We start from the raw sequence: 26,353 nt of genomic DNA, 5'->3' as shown, positions 1-26,353 counted from the left end.
CTCTGTATAAATACCTCAGGACGTGTTAAGAGTTTCCCACACCATTAAGCCGAATTTTCATTACAGATTTACGTGGACTAAAGATGAGAAGCCCTTCGACCTCTCCGATCCTCGGGTCATTGTCTCCAACAACTCAGGAACCTTCAGGATCCCAAATGAAGGGCACATAGCTCACTTCCAGGGGAAGTACCGCTGCTTCGCTTCCAACCGGCTGGGGGTCGCTATGTCGGAAGAGATAGAGTTCATCGTTCCCAGTGAGTATCCCGTGGAGGCCGCAGGTTCCGGATGATTCTGTCCAGGGTGAGGCCGGAGCTGCTCTGGGCCCCGGTGAAGCAGCACACCGTGGTTCCAGTGGCTGCCCTGTGCCCCACAATTTGTTGACTGGGGGACTGTCTCCCAGGACTGACGCTCGGAAGTGGCAGCCGGCAGGCGGCGAGGTGGCCGCGCTCCGCTCAGCAGCCTGGTGTCTAATCTGGGGAAACAGCGTCTGGTTCCGCCTCACGGTGAGAACCAAGTCACACGTGGTAGGGTGGGTTCAGCCGGTGGTGCTGCAGTAACAAGCCACCCCCAGCGCCTGCTCATGCAGGGCTGCCCAGTTCAGTCTTCGCAGGGACCACAAGCTACTTCCCTGCCAGGGGCGTCATTTACCCATGGTTATCACGGAAACTAGGCCGTCATCCCCACCACGCTGGGCTCTGTGGCTGGGGCCTCTGATGACCACCTTCCTCAATCTGTCATTTGTCTTCCCGATCTTAAGGGACCCAGAGTCTGGCAATTCTAACCAGAGGCTCGGAGAATAAATTCTTAGGTGTAAAACCATCACCCACTGCTGGGTGGCAGTTTCTTCTCACGGTGCCCTCGACACTGAAGTGCGGCGGCTCGACAAAAGTCGTGGATACTGGGGGAACACTGGGGAAGAGCACCCACATGTCCCAAAAACAAGTCGTGCAGAGCCCGTGTCCTAAACGTGGGGCCGGGGACTTGATTTAAATGACTGCAGAGGAGAGGACACGGATCAGCTAAAATGCACGTGAAGCATGCCTTCCGAGTACACCGGAAGGGCAGAAAAATGTGGATGGCCATCGAGCTGAGGTTTGAGGAAGAAAAAGTAAGAAAGAGAAAATGCAAAGTGAGATAAGCAGAAATTTTAAAAAGTACAAACAACTTCAAATATCTATTACCAATTAAAAATAAAAGCGAATGGACTAAATGCTCCAAATTAATAAAAAGCCATAAACTACTTACAACAGAACACCTTAAATCATAAGGATATAGAATCATTAAACTGAAAGCTAGAAATGACATCCCCGCTAAACGTTACTCCGAATAAAGCAGGGCGGCTATAATAGCGTCAGGCACAGGGACCTTACTTAGCGTCCCTGGGGACAACTTCAAGGCGCGTCCTGATAGTGAAAGGTACGCAGCAAGGCGAGAACTGCAGGGAGAGACAGACGGCTCTGTCATCAAAATGAGAGGTTTCATGACGTCTCATTATGCGGAAGCTGGAGCCGGGGAAGACGTCGGGGCGCCTGGCCGAGGCGCAGGCCCCCCCGACGGCCACAGCGGGGCGCGGCGCCCAAGCCCACGAGGGGCGTCTTCCCGGTGCTCGGTGCCGTCTGAGCCAGCAGGGAACTAGGGCCACAGGCAGTTAGTTTAGGGATGTGTTACAGAGGGAAAGCTAGGAAAGTCTTCGGGGATTACTCTCTCTAAGCACCTCCTGGGTCACAGGAGAAATGGCAGAAGAAACGGATACATTTGGAAGTGACAGTGGCCGAAATTCCGCCTGACACCACCTGCTCGAGCAGCAGGGCGTTCTGAGTGCAGCAGGGGCTTGGCATCCGAAGAACTTTCCTTAGAAAAGAAGAAAGGTGACAGTTAGTGGCGTCAGCCTATTAGGATATGTGGCGTCAAGAGGGAAATGAACGCACTAGTTTAAGAGAAGGATTAACATAGAGAAAGTAAACGGAGAGAACAGTATGGACCCAAAAGATCTGTCCTGCAAAGAGGTGTGGAAGCTTTATAACTGGGAGGTACCCATACTTACTGAAAAACATTTTTAAAAGATCTACATGTATAGGGAAAATACCATTTTGAATGGATTAGAAGACTCAGTAAAGCTGAGATGCCAGTTCTCCATGAATTGATTCACAGAATATTAGAATTAAAAAAATCGCTGTAGGTGGATGAAAGACAACCTGTGAAATGGAAAAGTATTTTGAATATTAGAAAAAGATTAGGACAATATTCATGATACCAAGATAGGGAAGTCTCTTCACCATGCTATTTAAAGGCTCCGTTAAGGAAATCATTAAAGGGACGTTTGACTGAATTTGATTTTTAGACGCTCTTTTCATCAAAAGACCCCAGGAAGAGCGTGTGAAGATAAGCCACAGTGCGGGAAAACTGCCTGCAAATATAACTAAATACAAGAGTATGTGTGTGCAAATAACTTCACAGACCTCTAAGAAAGTGCTGGAGTGGCTCAAGACGGAAGCTTGCCCCTCCGCTGGGAGTCACCCTTAAAAATAGGAAAATAGGCTCAGTTCAGAAACTGATCAGGTGTAACCCACATGCTAAGAGCATTTGATGCCATGATGCTGGGTGACGTTCCAGAGTCTGAGGGCTGGGGTGGGGGCCGGGGGCATGCACCCCCAGGACCCCCACCGCAGGCAGCATCCTGTCTGCGGACAAGGGCTCAGGTCCTCCTTCCCTGAAGACGTGCCAGTCTGTGCCCGGACCTCCGTCTCCTTGTGCCCGCACATGCGCCCGGCCCCCGCGCATGCGCCCTGCACAGGGGCCTTTGTGTCCGTGGTGTTCACTTTAGAAACGTCCTGGGAAGCACGAGTCCTGTTATAGCGGCACGAGTAAGTGAATGGTAGTATGTTCAGATAGACGGCTGTGCGGTGAAAATTGATGAATCTTAGGGGTATGTTGAACATACATATACCGATTTTGTTTATGGAAGCTCAAAAATAGGTAAAAATAAAATACTTAGGAGTATAATTCCATGTGGTAAAATTATAATGAAAAACGAGTGATGGGTAACCAAATAACACTCCAGGCAGTAAGTGTCTCTGATGGAATGAGGAGGAGACAGACGCACCGGACAGGAAGGTCATGGACATAATAGGTTTCGTGTAACGGGCCGTGAGCAAGAGTGTTGGCTGCGTTTCTTCCCTTCCCTCTCTCTGTCGTGTTCACAAAGGGTCCTTTTTGGTGTGTGAAACTAATCAGCATGTGGTGTGCTGCGTTCTCGGAGTCCGGTGTGCTGAGTTCATACGCGGGCGGCTGTGGTACCCTGAAGGGCAGGGGCGTACGCACGGGCATGACCTCGGGCCTGCGTGTGTGGGGTGACATTCAGTAGCAAATGTTAATGAATTCTGGGTCAGAAATTACTGCTCTGAAAATGATGGCTGAGGATCATAAAACTAGATTGATCCATCTATCATCCCTCTCTCCCCCTATTTATCTATGCATCTGTCCATCTGTCTATCATCTATTATCTCTGAAATTAGTTAACTGAAATAAGATGCGAGAGAGAGAGGTTATTAAAAATCTGTTGAAGAAGACATGGCGCTAGGCTGATCCCTAACCTGAATTCTGGCGGTTGCTATGGAGACAGAAAGGCAGAAGCAGCAGCCAGACGTATTGCAGAAAAGGAAATGGCCCATTTTAGTCTACGATTCTGCCATTAAAGAATTTTTGAAAATATTTCTTCTGGCCAAGGAAGCAGACCCAGCAAAGACCCGGACAATGGAAGGGGTTTGCCCGGCCCCTGCGGGCCCTGCGCTGAGAGGGGGCCACGGATCTGAGCCAACGGACGGGCCGCTGCTTCGTCTTCCTGCTGCTGTGAAGAGAGAAAATAAATCAGTTTCTTAGGCATCGTGTTTGGTCCCTCCTGAAATCGCCTCGTCACCTGACCGCCTTCCGGGGTCATTCATATTTTGAGTGGGGCCAGCACGCCGGGTCTCGGGGATCTATAAATCAGAGGCCCCACAGCCTCCACAGCCCGCCTCCTTCACCCGTTTTTCTGGTCTTACAGTCCAGAGATCAAATTCTTTTTCCTGTTAGTAGAAACTTTGTGATTTGAGTTTTATCGTTTGATTCTTTTATTCTGTCCAGTTTTCCTTAGTAACCCGGAGGGTCTGGCGGCCTGGCCTGCGAGGTGCCCACAGCCGCTGAAACCCCTCTGCTGCCCCTGCACACAGCAGCCGCGTACACATGTGTGCAGTTTCTTGCTTTCGACCACATTGCTGTTGTGTTTGCTAGGGAAACGGTCAAAGAGAAGAACAAACAAACAAACGCAATGTACTGTTTCTAAACACGGGAAAAACCGATCAAGTGAGTGGGCCTTCCAGACGCGGCAGGGAGGGCTGGTAAATTATTCAACAAGCCTTGGCGAGGCCCACCTACATGTCTACGTGCCGCTGCTTTTCTGGTAACTGATGGTGCAGCAACGAGCAGGACAGGCACTGGGGGAAGGCAGGCTGCTCCCCCGCCCTCGTTGCCACAGTCCTGCGTGGAGTTCGTACGGCAACACGGACGGTTCTGCCGCGCCCGCTCAGGGCTCCCTGTCCTCGGGGGCCAGCAGACCTAGCGACCTGGCCTCCCTGGGCCGCCCAGCTCAGGCCAAGGTCCTGCCTGAGGGGCTTCGCAAACTGTTTTTGAGGCATCTCTCGGATGCCCCGCGCTTCACCTGGTGGCCCTGTGAGGCCAGCGATGGCTTGTGTCCTGCATCGCGGCGGCCCCAGAGCAGCCTGGGCTGCCCACTGTGCAGGACCGCGCTTTCCAGGAGACCAAGCACCCAGCGGGGTGACTGCTTGCAGCGCCCGGGAGGCGGGGCCCTCGAGAGTCGCGTTATGAGGAGCCGCTGCACCTGAGCTCCCTGTCCCTGGGACAGACGCCCGCCTGGCCCACGGCGGGAGAGCGCGGCGGCCTTGAACCGGCCAGGGCTTCCTTTGACTCGAAGCGGACCCTCGCCTGCTGAGGCGTCACAGCGATTATGCGCCACGCCTTCCTGTGGGTGTTCCCGCGCTTGCTGCCCTGCGTGGCATCAGGCTCGCTCAACGGTTTCAAAGGCAGGGAGACCTAAGGAACCTGACAGACCCACGTCCGTCGCAGCGCCCATCCTCGGACCTTAAATTACTGCAGACACGCGTTCTTCCCTGTTCCCAGATACTAGTTTCATCTGTGGCTGAAAGTTCCGGAGGTTTATAGAACGTGATAAAGACAAATTTTGTTTTTTTAACCACTGAAGCCTTGGAAGCCCGTCGAATCGCACATTTACACGTGCAGCATCGAGACTGTAATTGAGGCTTAACTGTTGCAGGAATGAGTGTCCTTCCTGGGCCGCAGGACTTTCGGGGTCACCAGGTCTCCGGGGCGCCCTGCAGGGGGGCCCTCCAGCCTGGCGCGCAGCTCACCGGTCCACTGGTCACAGGACCTGCTGCGGGAAGCGTGTGTTCCGCGGGGCTGGCAGGCTCGCTTGTTGCTGCCAGGGCTGCTGGCTCTGCACCTTGGAGGCTGCGTTTCCCCTCCTGGGCAGCACCCTGTGCCCTGTGTCTGAGTGTGAACAAGCCGAGTGACCCCCTCCCCCACCCCCAACGCTGGCCTCTGCAGGTTGCACCGCGGGTGTGTGACTGTGGCCGAGCGCAAGAGACGCCCCAGGCCCTGCCTCCGAGTGGGAACTGCGCGTGCCCTGGCGTGGGCAGGGCTCCCAGTGGCTGCTGCTGGGGGCGTGTCCAGACCTGGGAGGAACGTGCCCAGTGCGGTGCGGGGAGGGGTGGGCGGGGTCGGCAGGGACCGCCTCTGACTGCAGCCTGCCCGCAGCGTGGCCAGGAGGCGCGGTAGCTGCCCTGCGCCCGGTGACACTAGGTTTTGAAGGGCTCTTGATTTTAGACAAAAAAAAGCACGTGGCTGCCGGCAGGTGCATCAGCCAGTGTCAGCCAAGCCCCGCTGCCACGAGGCACCATGCAGGGAGACACCAAACGGGAAGGAACACCCGCAATCTGTGGAGCGTAGTGGGGGTCTTTGGTGAGCCCAGGCGGAAGGCTGGGCCACCGTGCCGGGGGCGCTGTGCTCCCTCGTAGTGGACCCTTCCACAGGGTGCCACTCCCCCGCACGGCCCTGCCAGGCGACTCCGTGGTACCCGCCCCCCTCGGGGAGGAAAGGTGCGGACGCTGTGCTCAGGCACAGCGCATTCTGAATGTTCCTCAAGCTGTTGTATAAATACACAAAAAGACGCAGTCCTGGGGGTGGTCGTCACATTCGCTCTGTTGCCGCTGTAAATGCCTGTCCTCCCAGGGGACCTCCCACTGGGAAAGGCACACAAGGCCGGGCCGTCCAGCTCATGTGCCTTCCTGTGCCGAGTCCCTGCTGTTTAGAGCTTCTGGTTGCTGGGAGGGACTCCCGCGCGGGTGGCTCGGGTTGCGCCCGCACGCGGCCACGTTTGGCCTGTCACTCTGGGGGTCCCGTTTTCCCCGCGTGGGCCTCGAATGCGTGTTTTGGTTGGTTATGCTCTGAATGAAATGTTTGCCAGTCATGGTCAGAGGCCTCACCACAAAGCAACAGAACACGGATTTGCCAATAAGAAACCGCAATGTTTAGAGACAAAGGGGCCACGTGTATCACGACTTGGAATGAGCGAATCCCATGGCCGGAGGCTGCCGCTCTGTGCAGAGAAGCGGGTGGCGGCGACTGTGGCCGCACTGGCGCTGCAGTGGCAACGCCTGTCCGCAGTCCCCAGGCGCCCAGTGTCCTTAAACCCACGGGAGGGCACACCCCTTCTGCAGCGGGGAAATGAGAACCGAGGTGGGGAGGGGGTGCTGGACTTAAAAGGCTCTAATTTTTAAAAAGAAGATGCACTGGGATGTTACGTGTGGCACCGAAAGTTAGTTTTAACATAATGTCTTCAAATGGCTTTCTCACGCCAGATGTCCCGAAGTTCCCAAAAGAAAAGATCGAGCCTCTTGAGGTGGAGGAGGGAGACCCCGTGGTGCTGCCCTGCAACCCGCCGACGGGCCTCCCGCCCCTGCACATTTACTGGATGAATATCGGTGAGTGGCACCTGTGTCAGCTCCGTGCGTGTCAGGGGACACACGGGAGCCAAAGACACAATACGGTAGCAGGCGCTCCACGTGGAATCGAACACATTTTCACTGTATCTGCCTGCAGAGTTCTCCAGGTTTTCAACGTACACTTCGGGGTGTGCGTGGAAACACTGGAACACTGATCAGTATATCCCTTCACTGTGTTGCCTCCGAGAAGAGCAGAGGCTACTGATACGGCGTCTAAAGAAAGCACTTCCCGTGTTCCAGCAACTCGCACCGCGCGGGCCTGGGGTCGGCTCAGAGCAGGCACGGCCCGTCTCTGTGGCTGGCTCTGTGTGTCTGTTCAGCAGCGCGTCACCCGCTGCATGCCGAGACCCGCAGGGAAGGTAGCGTTCGCATTTGTGGTCGGTTTTCCAAAGTGTTTAGCTCTTGAGCTGAAACTCGAGCTGCTGGCGAAGGCCGTGTCTGGGATGTGTCTTAGCAGTGTTTCTAAATGTTCTCCCTGGGGCCCATGGGGAAACATGGCGAGATCCATACAGCGCCCTGGGGAGGCACAGGAAGCGACTCTCGGTTGCAGCCAAACATTCAGGCTGCTGTCATCCTGGAACGTTCTAGAAGCTAAATCCAGGAAAGAGAGATTCCTCTCGGACGAAATTCGGGGAGACCCCTTTGAAAGAAATGTGATCCTTAGAAAGGAAAAGTGATCATTAGGCCATTATCTAAATTGGGCCAGTTTTCTTTTAAAAAAAAAACAACAAAAAACAAACACCTTAATTTTTAGAGAGAGGGGAAGGGAGGAAGAAGGGGGGCGCATCAATGTGTGGTTGCCTCTCACGCGCCCCCTACAGGGGACCTGGCCCACAACCCAGACATTTGCCTGGACAGGGAATCAAACTGTCTACCTTTGGTCTGCAGGCTGGTGCTCAGTCCACTGAGCCACATGAGCCAGGGCGGGGTTGGACTGGTTGTCTGGTAAGCCCTGCAGACCCAGAGCAGCCGCGGAGGCCCAGGGGCGCCAGCAGACCCTCGGTTCCTGGGGAAAAGCGGGCTCTGTCCCCCCACCGCCTGGCTGTGTCAGTTTCCTTTTCTTCTTTCTTGCTCACTCACTGCTCCTGTTCTAAGACCAGACTTGAGGGAACTAGGAAAGACACATGTGAAAAACAGTGGAATAATGAAAAAGGAAAGAAACTGTAAAAGGGAAACAAGAAACAATAAAGGACTGTTGCCCCCCCCCCTTTAAAATTTTTACTGATTTTAGAGAGGAAGGAGGAGAGAGAAAAAAACGTCAATTTGTCGTTCCACTTGTGGATGCACTCATTGGTTGAGTCTTGTATGTGCCTTGACTGGGGATCGAACCCGCAACCTTGGCACATGGGGACGATGCTCTAAGGAGCTGAGCTGCCCAGGCCAAGGATGTTGTCCGTTTGACAACAGATGTCTCTTTCCAGAACTGGAGCACATCGAGCAAGATGAAAGAGTGTACATGAGCCAGAAGGGGGACCTGTACTTCGCGAACGTGGAGGAGCAGGACAGCCGGAGTGACTACTGCTGCTTCGCCGCGTTCCCGAAGTTGAGGACCATCGTGCAGAAAATGCCAATGAAGCTGACAGTGAACAGCTGTAAGTGCAAATCGTTCCCTGTTGCGCGTGAATGCTGAGCACACCTGTGCCTGTGACTTTGTTCCGGCTGAAGCCGGTGAGGGCTGGGACGATGTCTTCCACCGCGTCTCGTTCAAGCCCAGAGACGCCACCCAGACTCGAGGCACCGCCCCCGCAGCTCGGCGGCCAGAAAAACCTCAGCGCCCTGCACAGCACAGCGGGTTCCACTCGCTGCCTGCGGTTCCAGTCGCTGCCAGTGGGTGGGATACGTGGCGGTGTTCCAGGGTCCCCCAAGCGAGGCCAGGCTCTGAGCCACAGGGTAGATCAGCAGGCTGAAGATATGGCAGATAGTAACAGTTGAAAATAAAAAGGAGTCATTTTTTTAAAAATATTTTATTTATTTTTAGAGAGGGAAAGTGAAGGAGAGAGAGGGGAAGAGAAGCATCCAGTGTGGTTGCCTCTCATGCGCCCCCTACTGGGGACCCGGCCCACAACCCAGGCCTGTGCCCTGACGGGGAATCGAACCAGCAACCCTTCGGTTCGCAGGCCGGCGCTCGGTCCACTGGGCCACACCAGCTGGGCAGAAGGGGCCGTATCACAATTTCTGCCACATCCGGCTTTTCCGTCTTTCCCAAGCTGACTGAGTTACTTGAATTGCTCCTCCTCCTCCTGGAGTCTGGGCACCCAGGTGGGACGAAGTCCTGAGGGGAGAAAGAACCGCACACGCAGAGGGCGAGATGCTGGGCGCGGGCCGGGCCGGGGGCGGCACTGCGTGCCCTGTCTCCTCGGGTGGTGATGTTCTCATCGTTACACGTGACACGCGACAACCGGGCTTCCCTCTGGCATCCCTGGCAGCGTCAGCTCTTCGCTGGAGGTGACATTTTATCCTCCCCCGGGATCACCTGGGGTAGTTCGGGGTTAAGCTTTGTGTAAATATTTGTTTGAGTGATTCCCCTAGAGACGATGTTCCAGTGAAGCATGGTTAAACCTCATTTTGTGAATTTTCCACACACACACACCAAAAAACAAACAAACCCCAAAACTGTGACCTTTCATTCTTTACTGACATCGCCATCCACCGTTATGTTTGTGAGTTTTTTTCTTCCATTTTTTTATTTCAGTAAAGCCTAACGCCTCGGGCTCACCCACAGGAACTGGTTCCAGGGGTAAGTGGGCCGTGGGTCGAGCGCTGGCGCTGGTGTCCCGCTCCAGCAGCTCCCTGCCGTCTCGGGCTGCGAGCTTCTCCTCTAATACCTGCGAGCTCGTCAAAATACTAACACTCACGTTCGGGCAAATCCCGCGGCCTAGAGACGTCTGTTACGCCACCTTTAACATACGCAAAAGGGGTGACATTTGTAGATGCGCAACTATGTAACTGTATGTTTATGTACAATTAACACATACAGACACGTACATACACATGTAAAACTACATAGTTTTAATGGAGCACTTATTTCAAGTGCCCTCAAAGGTCTCTCATGGTCAGTAGACATCTTGGTGGATAGTTGTCACATACAGAAAGGAAAACATGTGTTTACTACAAAAGTGAAAAGGTCATATCCCCTGCAAGAGTCCTCAGAACACCCTACTCGGAACTGTCCGCTGCCAGCAGCTCTGAGGAAGAACACACATGCAGCATTTTCCGAACTCCTTTGCCTGTGAAACGTGTTCTGTTTTTACCAGAGCTGGAAGTTGCCTGAGCAAACCTGAATGTCGTGTAGTAAGCTGGTTTCCGTGATGGGAGGGACCGCGTACGTGAATGAGGCCGGTGGCCTTTGCGTCATCGGGGCCAGTGGCTTAGCTTCAGCATCTCGTGCACCGGCCGCGGCAGCGGGGCTGGGGGCGGGGACCCGCCTGGGGGAGCCCGGAGCGTATTCGTGGACATCCCCAGCGCTGTTGCCTTGAAGTCCGTAACTCAAATATGTGTGTTTCACGTTTACACACACAAGAGAAGTAGTTCTTTTAATAATCGAGTATATGTAAATATGTTCATACGATATATGTTTACATTAGTATGAACATTTATGTAATTAAGACGCAACATTAGGCACGTGGGTATAATTTAACGACGCTGTTTGTAACAGCGGCCTGAGGCGCACAGAAGAGGAGGCCCGGCCCGCCAGCCCCTCTGCCCGGACGGTGCAAAAGCGAGGGCACGTTCGGAGGGACCCTCAGGCACGGCATGGAGAACGGAGTCTCCTCTCTGGCCATCGTGTTTGGACAGTATCCGCGGGGAAGTGTCCTTAACCCCCAAGGGAGGACGTGCAGCCAGTGAGGCCGCCCGGGGCCCAGAGACTGTTGGCGCCACGCAAGGCGTCTGGAGAGTTCACGGGCGCCCGGTGTCGGCCTTGGGTGTCCTGGGTCCCTGTGTGCAGGGCCTCGGGGGCCGTGGGGTGGCAGGGGCCTCAGCAGGCCGCAGACACGTCCCGCGAAGGACGGACACGCGGCCACCGAGCAGGAGCCATGGGACCAGCGTGGAGGGTGGGCCGTTGCTGACCTCAGTTCCTGAGGGGCTCTCCCCAGGACACTAGTCTCCTGAGCCTGCACTTCTGCACCTGAGGGCGTGGCCCTGACAAGTGACAAGGGTCCTCAGGCTCGGCCCCCACGGGGCTGCCGAGCCCCAGGGACCGCGGGCATCCGTTAGGCGGGCGCGTGTCCGACGTGGGGGGCGAGCCCGCGTCGCTGTCGACAGATGCGCACACAGGCCGGGCGCAGGGTCACGTGTGTTTTTAGAAAGCCTTAGTGACACAGGACTTTAATCCCTAGTTTGAGGAAAACAGGAAATTTTTCTTTTCTGTGTTCAGCCAATTCGATCAAGCAGAGGAAGCCCAGAATGCTGTTGCCGGCCACCGAGAGGGACTCTGAGCATCCCGTCACCGTCCTCAAAGGGGACACGCTGCTGCTGGAGTGCTTTGCCGAAGGCCTGTGAGTGCGGCGGCCGTGCCGAGCGCCCCTGCTCCGCGCGAGGAACGCGACCCGCTCGGGGCCCTGCACGCACCGTCCCCAGTCCTTTCCTCCTCCCCTTTGCACAATGTGTGACCGCACTTGCGGAGGACGGGATCTCCGCTCCGCTCCGCTCCCTGGACTTCAGGGCTGAGCTGCATTACAACTCGCTCACGCTGTCGGCGTGTGACAGCGTCCCTGGAGCTACGCTGCTCGGGTGCTGCCCTCGGGGCCCAAGGCCGGAGCCGCCCGCCCTCCGCGCCGGACCCGGCCTGGGCCCCTCTCCCGGGCGCCTGGTCGCACCCCCGCCTGCTGCCCTTCGTCCACAGGAGGCCCCTCTGTGTACCTCGTGGGGGTTGGCGGAGTGACAGTATCACCGGGACTTGTCCCACCTGAAACAGAAGGGCTCATTTCCAACCCTCCAACCAAAGCCTGAGGAGCCTTCCCTGGGTCCCGGTTTTTTCAAGTTAGATTTATTGGGGTGACGTTGGTTACCAAGACCCTACGGGTCTCAGGGGTACGTTTCCCTGAGAAGGGTGTGTATGCCGCATTGCGTGCCCACCCCACAGTCAGAGTGCGTTCCGTCGCCGTCCCATCCTACCTTGAAATGGCTGCCGTTGTCCAGTGACCGTCACAAGCCCTTGTCACAGGGGCTGCCCTCCGTAACACTTGGCCAAGCAGGGGCCCCTTCGGGCTGAGTCCGCCCGTGCCGGCTGCCCCGTGCCCAGGTCTCCGGGGGGCCCCCGGCCCCTGAGCTCCCTCATCTGACTGCGCGCTAAGGGCTTCTGGCGGCTGGGGCCCAGGCCGCGGCCTGGGGAGTGGGAGCCTACAGGCAACAGCCAGGCCCGACTCGGTGTGTTTTCTGAAAAAGTGGCTTTCAGTCAGAGCCGAGGGGCCGATGTTAATGGTTCCGTGAGCCCGGGCCTTGGGAACGCCTCCTCCCGCCGGCGTGTCTGTCTGAACTCGCCCATAGGCGTCGACGTCCACGCTCGCTGGGGAGCTGTGCCCCGTGCCCAGGCGGGCCTCCGTCTCGGAAGCGCGGTCTCGGTGTGTGAGGCGGTGAAAGTGTCGGGCTGGTGTAAGTCGCTGGTCTGGTGTCCCGCGCACCACGTGTCGGCTCAGTGTCTCCTCGTCCCCGGGGCAGGCGAGGGTGGAGCCACCTCTCCGGCTCCGCACAGGGCACCGGCGCCCCCCTGTCTGTCTGCAGCACCCAGGCCGCCTCCACCGAACCCGCTCCAGCTTGCTCCGCGACCAAGGAGCCGCTCCGTTCGGCCGAGGGGGCCCTGGCGGGCCGTGCCGTCTCTGCGTCCGGGGGCCAGTAGTAGGTGCTCCCCACGGGGTCGGTGATGGCGGAGGCACGGCGCTGTCACAGACATGGGGGCCCTGACGGCCGAGGGGGGTCCGACAGGCTCTGAGAGTCAGAGAGGGGCCTGCCGTCCCCGGAGTGCAGACAGGAATGGGCGGGTCGCGCCGGGACCCTGCTCCCTCCCACTCCCGCTGTTCACAGCCCTGTGTCCACTCCCCTGCCCACGGGGCGGCCCGTCCAGGCGGAAGGGCTAGCGCGGCATTTCCCTCTCCTGTCGGCCTCGTGGGGGTGTGGGCTTAGACGAGGTGCAGCGCCCCTGCCGGAGGGTGCGGGGTGAACCGAGGAAGGAGGGGAACAAAGTCTGGCTGGACAAGGAGCTGAACACGACCTTGAGGTTGGGACATGGTATGCGTTTGTGTGTTAAAATGAGTTAAGCAATACGATCTCTTCAAGTTTTTAACGTTCAGATCCTATCAGTAAATCTTCCTTAAATTAAATAGAAAAGAGAAGAGGAACAATCCTGGCAAGAACGGAGTTGGGCTGGCTTGCAGGAGTGCAGATGGACGTCCCCAGGGAAATGGCACTTCACGAGCACCGATGTTTATAACCAGTTCATTCTCTTCTTCCTAGGGATAGGTTTTAGACAATTAGACTTAATTTTCAAAGTTCAAAGACTGGCCAGGAAAAAAAAACCTTTGCAGAGAGTGGATGCTCGCACCGCCAGGGCGCGGACGCCTATGGAGCCCGGTGTGGCCACGCCGCGGCCCGCGCAGCCTGTGACTTGGCAGGTTGCCGCCCTGGCAGATGGGGTGACAGGCCGGCCGGCCGGAGGCTCGGGTTAAGCACCTGTTAAGTGTGAGCTCAGGGCGCCCGGGGCGAGTACACGTGCCCCCCTCCTCCCCGCCTGCCTGTGCTCGCAGCCCCGTCACTCGAGAGACCGAGAGCTGCGGCTCCGCTCCGAAGGCGACGCGCCTGCGCCCGCAGACGGGGTGGGGGGTGGGGCGGGCAGGCAGAGGGGGCAGGCGGCCGAGGCGCAGGGGTGCAGGCGTCTTCCTCTTCACCTCCAGCCCCTCTTCGCATCAAAGTGCATTATCTCAGCTGTCACCTATCAAAACCACTTGGGACGATTGACTCACACGACCGTAGGTAATTGCTCCGTTATTAACCAACAGCTAATTAGCTTGGCTACCCGCAGCATCCCAAGGACATGCTCTCGGGGAAGGAGGGGGGCCCACCCACTTCTAATGTGGCGCCTGTCACCCCGGTGACCTTACGCAAATGAATTGACGTCTCAGAGTCTCGCGGGAAAATGGTCATAATTCCCATTTTTAGAACCTACTCAGTGTCTCATCACTAGTGATAAGGAAAAGCACGCGGCCGGGGATAAAGGGCAGTCGGTGAAGGGAGCAGGAAGGCGTTTCTTTTGTGCGGTGCCGCCAGCCCAGCTCGGGGGGGCGGGGGGAGGGCGGGGGGACGGCGGACATCCCGCCAATTACAACCGGCCCGCGTGGCCTTCCCGCGACTTTCCTGTTACAAGGCCATCGGGGCCCCGCTGCCTGCTCTTCTGGCTCCAAGTGACCCTCCCCTTGTGGCAAGTGGCTTGTGGCTTGGTTTTCCTGTCTCACTTTTGCTTGTGTGGGGGCAGGTTTCGATTGGGGGATCCAGGGAGGCCGGGCCCCTCCCATGCCCTCCCCTCCCAGCTCCGCCTGGGCCGCCAGCTCCGCAGCCTCCCCTCTGAGCCAGATCCTGGGGAACCGTCTGCAGCGCTAGAGGCCAGGGCCGCCCTCGGCCGGAGGCGGAGGCTCTGCTGCCGTGGCCTCCAGGTTCCTACCGGGAAGAGGGCTGCCGGTTGCGGCCGCTTCCGGTCGCCCGCAGGGAGATTCGCGCCTGTCGCGCGTCGCGCACTGTTTCCGTGTGCGTGTTCCCCCTTCACCAGCCGCTCTCCGTGACACGCACGCACGCATGCACGCACAGGCGGCCGCGCTGGCAGAAGGAAAGGCTGCAGTGGCGGCGGAGGCGGCCGCCGAGGCCTGGTCCGGCCGGCGGCCTCGGTGGTGCGGGCAGGGCCGCGCACGGGACTCGGACGCCGAACACGTGCAGCAGAGCCGCACGGTAGCGGGCGTGTCCCACAAGTTTTTCATGTTTATTTTAAAAACGTGTGGTGTCTGTTGTTTTTCAGACCGACTCCACAGATTGAATGGAAAAAAATGGGTGGAGATCTACCAAAAGGAAGAGAAACCAAAGAAAATTACGGCAAGACGTTGAAGGTAGCGAATGTCTCCTACGAGGACCGAGGACGTTACCGCTGCACGGCCACCAACGTCCTGGGGTCGGCCACCCACGACTTCCACGTCGTCGTAGAAGGTGCGCAGGCGGCTTTCCTCCCCGTAGCAGCAGAGCGGGTCCGAGCGCGGCGCGCCCGCCCCAGGGAGGCGCGCGGTGGGGACGGGCGCGCGCCCTCTGCCGCGCAGGAGAGAGCGGGCGCTGGGACCCCCACGGCAGTCGGGGGCCCGCTGCGTACCCCGCAGACCCCGGAGGAGGGGCAGGCGGCAGGGAAGGGCCTCCCGGGCAGCCTGGCGCACGCGACTCCCGGGACGTGGTCAGACGGCGGTGAAGCCCGGTCACTGCAGCAGCCGGTCCTGAGGAGCCCGGCCGTTGCGCATCCCCGCGGCGCTGCGTCAGGTCAGAGGGCAGCCCGAGGGGGCCGCGCGCCCGTGACACGCCGTTGTTCACGCACAGGCGTGGAGAGGGCGGCCCGCGGAGGTTCCCGTGACCCACCATTTCAGCTGCCGTGGGGGGCGTAGCGGTTTGGCGGCCCGGCGCTGCCCTGGCACGGAGGCAGCCGGGAGCTGGGCCCCGCTCGCCCGCTGCTCTGGCTCCGAGTTGCTGACTCTCAGAATCCGGGCCAGATGGCGGGAGCGCAGCTGCCGGGCTGCATATTTTAACAATCTGGCCGCGGCTTCTCCGCTGTAAGACAAGCTTTCAAAAGAATTGCAAGGGTTGCAAAAAAAAAAAAAAAAAAGGAAAAAAGTCAAGGATGTAAAATCAATTATTCAGTTTGAAATGTTGACTGTAGGACTCTGAAGGAATACAGGTTTCCTGAGCACATTGTCCCTGCTATTCATAAAACAGCTATTACCGCCATTGAGATGCAAATGCTGTTTTTATTAGGAGCAGTTAATCCTTCCCCCTTAATGGGAAAGCGCTGACCAGGCCCTCAGCTGCGGGGCTGCCCTTCCCAAAGGCCCGCGAGGAGCCGCTGGCCCCAAGGAGTCCTGGCCTTTTTTAAGTGTGAAAGCAGCGAAAATATAACCATTACTCATGGGGGCGGGCTGGTCCCTTTCGTTCATTCCGCCTTCTGCCTTCCTGGACCCGCTGCTTTTCCTCCTTTTGTCTCTCGCTTGGAAACCCCACCGGAGCACCAGGGCGGGGGGCGGGGGTGTTGTGGACGCGGAGCATCGAGGCCTTTTTGAGAGCCCAGGCCTGGGCTGCGACGCAAGGTGCTCGCACCCTCTGCGGGGTCCCCCTCCGGTCCCTGACACAGCCCGGCGCTGCGTTTGAGCCCCGGCAGCCTAAATAGGGAGACAGCTGCGCTTTCAAGTCCTGTGACCTTCGGAAGCAGGAGCAGCAGGAGGCTGGCTGGGCGCAACTGTTCTCCCCAGGTTTCGGCAGCGTGAACATGCAGATACAGTGAGATACGTTAAATGTATAAATTAATACACAGCAAGTGTGTATAAATACCTGCGATTAGATTTATCACATACATATCGTATTTATCATGTCAACAGAAGACATGTCCAAATTGGTAAAAATATTTAAGAGTTTATTTGAGCCACACTGAGGACAGCAGCCAGGAAGCAAGATCTAAAACGATGGAGGAGGTGCTCCAGGGAACAGTGGTTTTGCGGCTTATTTTATACATCAGAGTCGGGGGAGGGGGCCGTCAGCAGGGGCGGGGGTTACAGAGATGCCCTGGCGGTAGATCGCGGGGGCAGGAGGAAGCAGAGTGGGGAGCCTCGGAGGCGGGACAGAGTAAAGTGGAGTGGCACAGGCTTTCTTGACCGGGCGGGCACAGGGCGGTGAACGCTGAGCACGCAGACCACGCGCTCGCAGAGGCGGCGCGCGGCGAGGGCTCTGTGGTCTGCGTCCTGGGGGGCTGTGCCAGAGGGGCCGGGAAAGGGGGCGCCCTGGCCTTCTGGGGGCGGCCATCGCAGACGTATCAGGGTGGTAGAGAGGCTCAGCTCAGGTGAGGCCCGGCCTTTGCCAGGGAAGGTGCCAACAGGTCTGAGACGTGGCTGTGCCACGACTCGCTTTTGGTTAGAAAGCTGTCGTTTCAGACCACGCTCCGTGGCTGCCTTGGTCTGCGAGTCGGCAAGGCCGCCAGGCGCCCCCCGAGCTCACTGGGCTTGGCATGCGGCCCCTTTCTGCTCGCAGTTGTGTGCGTCGTGCACGATGCATTGGACCTGTGAGTGAGTGAGTAGGTACCGAAGGTAACAGTGTTACACACACATGAATTTTAAAATTACATCGAAAACATCATAAACATGGCAATAAAATTATGACCACAATCACGCTTGAACTGATTATTTAAAAATAAACCCCAGCCACCAATACAGTAAACTTTTGAGTCATTCAAGATTTCTGAAGTATTGGTGTCATAAAGTATGTGCACATACTTACATATTCATGGTGGTTTTGCCTTTTAAAGGAGGGTTCATGAATTCAAATGTGCTTCAGTCGTTGATAGACTTAAGGCTCATTTTCAAATACCCAATCTACTTCTACAAAATGGCAGTTAAATCCAAGTTTGATAAATGTATAGCCATTTTTATTTGTTTAGAATATATATATTTAATAGGAATCCGTTACTGGAAAATAACCTGTGTGTTGTATTACAGGTACCAAGTTTCCTGTTTTGTTTCCTTTCTAGTGATAAACATCTCTGATTGCTTGTTACATTCTACATGTTCAGAAATTGCATCTCAGTTTTCAGCAGCAGATGATAAATTCATCATATTTTTTAATTTATAAAACTGCCAACATCTTCAGTTTCCTCAGTCACCACATATCCCTGGATAGCGCATAAGTGAATGCGGGTCAGCGATGGTGTTTCTCTCAGAATTTCCTTTTATGGCTGATCCGCTCCCTCTCGGGCCCTCTTTGTCTTTGCGCCAGCAGGCACGTCGGGAGGAGAGGCGCAGGCTCTGGCCCCTTCTGCCCTGCAGGCCCCCCGGGGGCTGCGGCCACCAGCCTGCCCCCGCCGCCCCCGCCGTGACCGCTGTCCGCAGCCCCCGGGGCGGCCTTGAGTGAACAACACGTGCGGCCGGATGCGGTCCCCAGTGACTGGCAGTTAGAGGGCCTCCTTGATCGCGGTCACCTCCTCCCTCCCCAGGCGTGGTCCCTGGCACCTCCGGGGACCAGTCTGCCCCAGAGCACGTCCCTTGCCAGCCTAGGACGGGACGACCGAAGCCTGTGCTCGCTGCGCCTTCATCCCGGGCTCCGCGGCGCGGCGCCCACGCCCATCCCTGGAGACGGGTTTCTGGGGAACGAGAACCTCCGAGACCGCCACTCGGGGGCTTTCAGGCCTGCAGCGCGGCCTTTGTCGCGGCCGACCCCGCGGCGCATCGCGTCCCCGACCCCGGTGTGGCCGTGGGCTCCGAGAGTTTTCTGATCGAAAGATGGTCGTTTCCATGGTCGTGGAACTTTTACTTTCACTCAGATATTTGATAGGTTTTATGAAAAGCCTGAAGAAGTAAAAATACCGTAAAAATGCACACAGCCACGTAAACAAACCCTTCACCTGGGAGAGAGGTACACAGTTTATGAAGTAACTATTGCGCTTCAAACTAAGCATTTACAGGTTATGGACGACGAACACAGGTATTTAACTCGGGATTTACCTGTTAACTCTGCATCCTCTGGAATAAATACAAAAGCACTTCAGCCTGCCGGGCTTTTTGAGCCTTTTTGGTTTTCCTGGCGCGTTTGGAGGCGTTCTCTTCTCATGTGACCCATTTCTCCCTCCTTCACTTTGAAACAGCGGTTAAATGACACTTCTCATTTTGCATATCCACGTACCTCTGAGACTTTCCTTTTTTTTTTAACTAAAATGGAAATTCAAATGTCTTGGGGGAACTAAGACACTTGATGGCACTTCCGCCCTGCAGGGACGGTGCCATTTCCTAAGAAATGAGGCTGTGTGAGCCACCAACACTCTAATCTAAATCGTCCACCCGCTCCTGATACAGTAAGGTCCTCCAGGTGACAAAGCATGACGGCCATGTTTGCACCGAAGAAAAGTGGCCCGTTCTGCACCGAACCCCCGTTAGAATTGCAACGCCGGCGTGCCAGGCCCTCAGAGGTGCAGGTCTTTGAAACAGCCTTTCCCTCCAGTGCTTTGGGGCCGGAAAGGTGCATGTCGCTCTTAGGCTCCCCTCCCCCGCCTGCCTTTTGCAGAAAACTCCAGGAGATGATGCTTCTCAGATTCTTCCCTAGATAAAGAGATCAGCTCTAGAGATAAGTAGTGAACATTTAGCCCCATTTAAAAATGTTTGTAGTAGCAGCATTTTTAAGTCCCCTGCAGCCACTTGGAAATAAGCTGGAGCCAGCAGGAAACACACGCACAGTTTCCCCTTCATTTCCCTTCCGGAGACAGAGGCCTGTGCCACTGGCCAGAGACTGCAGGTGGCTGGTCTGAGTGCGTTGAATGTCCCGTCCGTGCTCCACATCCAAATGCGGACACGCGCACACGCACACCCCGAACCCACTCATACAAATGCCCCCCCCACGCACGGCCTTGCAGGGCGCCTGCCCCATGCTGCCCCGAAGCCCCGCTGGGTCTGCCATCTGCTGGTGCGTCTCAGACGCGCAGGCCTCGACGTTGGCCTGGGCAGCGACTCTGAGGGGCCCGTCTTTGTTCCCAGAGCCCCCGCACTGGACGAAGAAGCCGCAGGGTGGCGTGTACAGCGCGGGGACCAGTGTCATCCTGCTTTGTGAGGCGGAAGGCGAGCCCGAGCCCACCATCCGCTGGCGAGTCAACGGCCTGCCCATGCAAGGTCAGCGCGCCGCCGGCTGTGGGGGCCGTGCAGCGTGGGGCTCCCTGGGGAGGGGGGCTGACCCCTGCTGTGTTGGGGATGGGGAGGAGGGGTCCGGGCCGAGCACAGAGGCGAGGCCAGGCTGCGGGCCACGTCTCCCCCGCACGGACCCCTGTGCCCGTGCGCCACGGCGGCCACGTCAGTGCCCAACACGCGGGCTCTGAGTCCTCGCCTGCGCCATGCCCACAGATGTCTTTGTCCTGATAAAGGCACCAGAGGTATTAAATACCACCCCTTCCAAAGTGTATTCTCAGAGTTGCGCTTGGCTCTGGAGGGAGGTAGGATTATCGCCATAAAGTAGGGAACGAGGCCCGTTTTCTAAGCCCCTCGAGAACGGGATGTGAATCTGTCAGCTACGCCCCTGAAGTGGTCAGACAGCAGACAGATCCCTGTGGAACGGAACGATGCAGGTCCGGAAGGACGGGGGAGGCCCGCGCAGGGACGGCGGCCGGGCGCGCGGGCGGGCGGGGCGGCAGCCGGGCCTGCAGTACCCGCCAGGGGCCCTGGTGCAGAGCGGGGACCCCGCGGGACCGAGAGCCGGGGGGCCTGCCTCCGGGCCCGGGCGTGGAGAGGCAGGGACCCGAGGCGATCGGTGCTTTGGCAGCGAGCACCCGTTGGCAGGGACGCCGGAACTGCGGACGCAGGGAGTCACAGTCGGCGCTAGGCAACGCAGAAGAACCCGATGCAGGGAACCGCGATTCACCCTGAGCTGTCTTAGACTACAAATCCTCTGTGGCACGTTTAATAAACGACGCATAACTATTTTAGGTCCTGTTCTTTTTATTTTTTAACCCAAATTGGCACCCTTCACTCTCCTGCAGAAAGTCCGTTTGCGGGCGGCGTTGTCCTCGCCGGGGAGGTGAGCTTCACGAACCTGCAGCCCAACCACTCGGCCGTGTACCAGTGCGAGGCCTCCAACGCGCACGGCACCATCCTGGCCAACGCCAATGTCGACGTCCTGGGTGAGCGTCCGCGGGCGGTCCGCCCCTGCCGGGGCCTGGGGCGGGGGCCAAGGCCACACTCGGCGGCACGTTGAGCTCCCGACACACAGCACGTGGGGCATCAGAGCCTGTTCGTGTCACGTTCAGGCATCAGACTTGGCACTAAAACTGGGCTTTTTCAAAACGCATTGAATTTGGATGCTCTGCGAACTGGAGATCACAGACTGTAACGCTCCGCACTCTCCTATTCTTATGACATTAGCATGTCTGGACAAAGAACATTTTTTAAAAATATTTTATTTTTATCTATTTATTTGAGAGAGGGGAATGGAGGGAGGAAGGGGGAGAAACATTCCTGTGTGGTTGCCTCTCTCACGCCTCCTATGGGGGACCTGGCCCGCAACCCAGGCCTGTGCCCTGACTGGGAATCGAACCCGCGACCCTTTGGTTTGCAGGCCAGTGCTCAATCCACTGAGCCACACCAGCCAGGGCAGATAAAGAACACTTTAATTTGCACATGGTATCCCTCACAGGGAAGTCTAAAAGTGTCGGTGTGATTTTCAAACAGATATCCGTCCACTGATACGAACCGACGATGGAGAGAGCTACGCCGCCGTGGCGGGGTCCAGTGTGGCCCTGCACTGCGACTTCTTCGCCTCGCCCCAGGCGATGGTGTCCTGGTGAGTCGAGAGCGGTCGGCAGGGGCTCCCGGGCTCCCTCACCTGCCTCCGGCAGGCCGTCTCTTTCCGCCTGCACCCGGCACCTCAGAAAAATGGGGCGGCACGTGCCCTCCCCAGAAGCACCATCCGTACCTGCCGGGCGTGTGCGCGGGGACATTCGGAGACGTTTCTGCCCACGCAGGAAAGCAGAGAGTAGAAGCGATTGTGGAGGCGGGTTTGTGGGTACGCTGCGTTTCTCTCGGGGTGTGTCCAAGGCCGTGCCTCCCTCGTGGTTCAGGCAGCGTTGGTGACGGTCTGAGCCTGCATGCCATCCCCAGCACACGTGGAAAACTCCTCCAGCACGTGCTGTGCTCTGGCCGCGCTGTGCTGATGGTGTGACAGGCCCTGCCGCCTCGTCCTGGGGCCTGGTGCCTGCGCGGCTTCAGGGGGCACGTGTGGTGCTTCATGGGCTCCCCAGTCGTTCCCGCCTCTTGGAGGGGGCGGGTCACTCAAGAGCGGGGTCAGAGCCTGTCTTTCTCTCAAACGTGGGGATGTTGCTCCTCGTGCAGTTTCACTGCATTGGTGCTGATTTTTAAAAATGCCCCGGAGGTGACTGAGGCTCATGAAGGCTGAGTGACTTGCCACAGTGAGGCCGCCGGAGCGTGGCCGCTCTGCACTGCAGCAGACGCCCGGGGCGGTCAGACCTGTCCCGTGTTCCCGGTGGGCGCCCTGCGCAGCATCTCTGTCCCAGCGCGGGGCACGCGCCACGGAAGTCGTTTCTGTGAAAGAAATGGGGTGCGTTGTCTCCCCAGGTGAGCCACCTGGGGGTGGACTCAGCGGCCCGTGTGGGGGCTGGGGCGCAGCAGTGAAGCGCACGGGTCCACCCTCCGCATGGAGGGAGGCAGGCGTGGAGGTGGCAGCGGCAGCTGGCAGGCCTGGGGCTCGGCTGTGCCAGGCTGTCTTTTTGGCCCTTTTGGCCTTTACTTCATAATTAATAAATGATTTAAAAAGCAACACTTCATTAAAATACCGTTGATCTTGATCCCTGAGGCGTGGAAGTCCTGTGGGGGTGGCAGGAGCCTGCCCTGTAAACGTCCAGCTCCGCAGCCTCCCACTGTGACGTGTCCAGGCCGTGGCAGCAAACGCCTGGGGCTGGGTGCATGCAGGGACCGCCGCTTCGGGGCTCGCCAGGTGGGCGGAACCCATGTGCGGGGGCAGGGAGGGCTCCCGGCCTGCGAGGTCTCCGGCCCTGGTCCCCGCAGCACAGCCTGGGGTGCCGAAGGGCCACGGTGGCGCCGAGGCCGACCTTCCCGCATGGCGCCCCCGGCTGCCACTGGCTGAGGGGTCCCCGCCTGGGAGCCGGGACAGACTCGCAGTTCAGCTCTGAGCCCAGAGGCTGACGGGCCTGCTGGCACCGAGGCGCAGGCCCCGGCCCTCTGGGTGCCCTCTGTCGGGGCAGGCGAGCTTGTCCCCTGACCCATTGCAGCATCGCAGAGGGCCGGCCAAGCCCCCGGAGAGGGGCCAGGCTTGTACGACCTCGGCGAGTATCTGGTCCCACGGACCCCTTTGACCGGTGCCCCCCTATCCGCAGGCTGAGGGCGGAGGAGCTGAAGCCCGTTGAAGGTCAGCGGTACCACGTCTATGACAACGGCACCTTGCAGGTCAGCAGAGCCACCGAGGAGGACGCCGGCTCCTACACTTGCTGGGTGGAAAACGCCCGCGGGAAGACGGCGGTCACAGCCACTCTGGACGTCCGGAGTGAGTTCTTCCTGCCTCCCCGGTGCACGAGCTCCCCCGGGTCTGGTCTGTCTGCGTTTTCCCGGATGGCACGCGCTGTGAGCTTGGGCACTCGCTCACGTCCGCCAGGATGTTGGCAGACGCCTGGGCAGCGCTTTGTCCAAAAGGCCCTGGTGCGGGTTCCAGGGCCCGCGGCCGGCCCCGCTGTGACAGGCGCACAGGTGGCTGCACCTGGCGTGACCGCAGCTCCTGGACATGCCCCGTTTCGGTGTTTCTTCAACTGTGTTTTACATCAGTGACCCACTCCGTGCGCAGTTACACGTTAGCGACTCCGTGAGCTGAAGGTGTCGTGAGGAAACTTCCAGAAGTTCAGCTCTGGGAGGCCTGGCAGGGGGGCAGGTGGGCAGGCGGGCTCTGTCCCCTTTCTGCCTCCAAACCAGGCGTGTATCTCCGCTCTGTTCAGAACAATGTCCTGGGACGTCATCAGTAGCCTCTGGGCTTCACTGATGTTTTGATTTTAAAACTGCCCAGAGAACCCTTTCCGGGAAAACACAGAGAAGAGAAGGCTGCTGCACCACGCGTGGGCAGGGTGTGTTTTGGTGACGTGTCGCCGGGCACGTTGTCTGTCACCTGTGCTCACCGACACCTTGACTCTCTCTCTCTCTCTCATCCCCCTCAACACCCCCCTCCCTCCCGCCTTTCATTTTCTTCTTCTCAGATTTGTTACCGTATCTGTTTCTCTGCCCTCAGTTACCCAGCACCTGACCCCTGGACTGTGTTTCTGAAGCACTTAAACACTCCTACGACGTCCACTTTTCCCTGACGTCTTTCTGTACTTCCAAGTGTCACGTACAACCTTTCAAAATGCCCCTTAGAAGTCACAGAGATGACTCCCTTTATGCCTCATAACACCAGCCTGCGTCCAGCGCAGGCAACCCGGCCAGGTTCAGAGTCGGTCGGGGTGAAGCCCGGCCTCCCCGGGCCCCCACGGCCCGGCGCCCCCGCCAGCACGGGCCCCCGGGCGCCGCACGCCGCCGTTTGCCAGGGAGACGGTCAGGGCCAGGGACATCAGGCTGCCCCATGGCCACTCCGTGTGCCAGGGATGTCCCGGGGCCGCAGCCATAGCCCTGGCGGCCGGTCAGGACCAGAGCGGAAGGAGGGGCGGCACAGGACAGGGGTCGAGGGCGTGCGCATGCGTCTCCAGCACACGGGGGTTCAGGCCCCAGCTCAGCCGCTCGCCAGTCGGAAGCTTCGGTGCCATTCTGCCGCTTCGTTTGCCTCGTACTTGCTCCGTGAGGTGGACATTCCGGCGTTCACAGAATCGCTCGAATTATAAAACGTCCCGGCGTGAACGTCTTAGCCAAGATGAGCAAAGTGCTATTAAATGGGTTTCAGGATTAGGAATCGCATGTTTAGCAATTCCCTGAAATTTTGCTCATCTGATCATCTCTACGTTCTGTGCCTGGGCTACCGAGTAGTCCAGGTGTCAGCACTTGCCCTGTTCAGCCAGTTCCCTGAGGAGCAGGCAGACAGTGGCCCCGGGGATGGCACTGGGCAGCGGGGGTGGGCCCCGCCGCTCTAACCAGCACGTGTGTTCGGTAAAAACAGACGCAACGACAGTGGAGGTTTCTCCCAAGAACCCGCGGGTCCCCCGGTCCCACGCCCTCGAGCTGCACTGCGAGAGCCAGTGTGACCGGCACCTGAAGCCAAGCCTGACGCTGTCCTGGAGCAAAGGCGGGGACGCCCTGCAGCCCAGCGGCTCCGAGGACGGCAGGTGGGCCAGCACCGGGGCTGGGGCGGCTGGGAGTGTGTGGACGTTGGGCCCAGACACGGCGGTGACCTGCCTGGTCCTCAGGGGCAGGCAGGCGCGACGTCACTTTCTCCCGCGGGTCGGTCTGGTTTTCCGGGCCGACTTTCCGTACCGGGGGGCCATCCTGTTTGCACGTGAGCAGGCGTCACCCTGGCACCTGAGGCTCCCTTGCTGTGGGGGGCTCAGGGAACTGCGGGGGCAGGGGCGGCTGAGGAGATTGGCCTAGACGGGCCGTTCCTTGAAAGCCTGGGTTCTCAGGATGTGGCCTCGGGCGCGGGGCCGAGGTGCACAAACCATGGCTGTCTCCACAGCCGCCCAGCCCACAGCGTGGCTCCGAGGCCCCTGTCTGCCCCACCCCGCCCCGCTCACCCGCCTGAGGGCAGGCGGCCTCCTCCCTCCGCCCCAGTGCCCACGGAGCTTGTCTCACGGGGGGGACCTGAGCCTGGCGGGCCCGTTCCTGCTGGACCGACGTGGCAGGCTGATAGAGGTGCCCCCGGCCCCCATGCACAGGGCGCAGGGGCAACACAGGCGAGGTCGCGTGGAAGACGGCGGGGTGGGTGGGCGCTGAGCGGCCCCAGCCGCCCTGAGGGGCGCCAGGGAGAGGGCGCACCCCGGCACCCGTGCCGGCGCCGTGCCGGGAAGCTCGCGGGGCCCGTGGCCCTTGCCCGCTCACACCCCCTGAGCGGGTCGGAGTCTGAGCCGTGAGGCAGGGGCGGTTAAATCCCGTCCCTTCGTCCGAGGAGGCGGGCTTTTCAAAGACGGTCAGCGCGTGCCGTGCTCTGGTGGTGCGCAGGAGGGGACGTGAGTGCGTGAGCTGGGAAATGGGTCCGCGCGGGAGCTTCACGTGGTGACGCAGGGGGCCGGCTCCTGGCCGGGGGGCCGGGCAGTGTCTGGCAGACGGTCGGTCGCTGGCCTCGGGATTGCCTGTCATCCAGCGGCAGGACGCTGTTAGGCCGACGGCGGTGCGAAGCGGTTTTCGGCAGTTCAAGCTTCTCCGCAGCTTCAGGTGTTTTACAGGAAAACCCTTCCATTACAGGAGAATTTCTCTCCTCACAAGGACTTATTTATTTCAACTAGATAGCAAACTGCTGTAAGCGTATTGGAGATGTAAAAAACACTTCAGTAGCTGCACTGACAATACATAGGTACGGGAAAAGTTACAACTTGCATATAAAAGCACTTCACATAGCGAACTCAATTTCAAACTGGCAAGAAC

The 26,353-nt window shown here is 58.4% G+C and overlaps 1 protein-coding gene across 1 annotated transcript in view; it reads left to right on the top strand.

Moving 5' to 3' along the window:
* The window catches only part of CHL1 (cell adhesion molecule L1 like), a 98,476-nt gene that overhangs the window by 55,429 nt on the left and 16,694 nt on the right, over window positions 1–26,353 (top strand). The window contains exons 4-14 of the mRNA XM_054594729.1: window positions 67–254; window positions 6,933–7,055; window positions 8,498–8,668; window positions 9,769–9,813; window positions 11,452–11,572; window positions 15,076–15,260; window positions 19,820–19,951; window positions 20,812–20,952; window positions 21,500–21,611; window positions 23,182–23,348; window positions 24,936–25,101. Coding sequence (XP_054450704.1) covers window positions 67–254; window positions 6,933–7,055; window positions 8,498–8,668; window positions 9,769–9,813; window positions 11,452–11,572; window positions 15,076–15,260; window positions 19,820–19,951; window positions 20,812–20,952; window positions 21,500–21,611; window positions 23,182–23,348; window positions 24,936–25,101 — 1,551 coding nt within the window. The remainder of the gene's footprint in view (window positions 1–66; window positions 255–6,932; window positions 7,056–8,497; window positions 8,669–9,768; window positions 9,814–11,451; window positions 11,573–15,075; window positions 15,261–19,819; window positions 19,952–20,811; window positions 20,953–21,499; window positions 21,612–23,181; window positions 23,349–24,935; window positions 25,102–26,353) is intronic.

The sequence above is a fragment of the Pteronotus mesoamericanus genome, unplaced genomic scaffold (assembly GCF_021234165.1).
Source record: "Pteronotus mesoamericanus isolate MK-2021 breed Mesoamerican mustached bat unplaced genomic scaffold, CSHL_Meso_final scaffold_533, whole genome shotgun sequence".
Classification (NCBI taxonomy): domain Eukaryota; kingdom Metazoa; phylum Chordata; class Mammalia; order Chiroptera; family Mormoopidae; genus Pteronotus; species Pteronotus mesoamericanus.
Note: the sequence above shows the minus strand (reverse complement) of the source record. Positions and strands in the feature narration are given on the sequence as shown.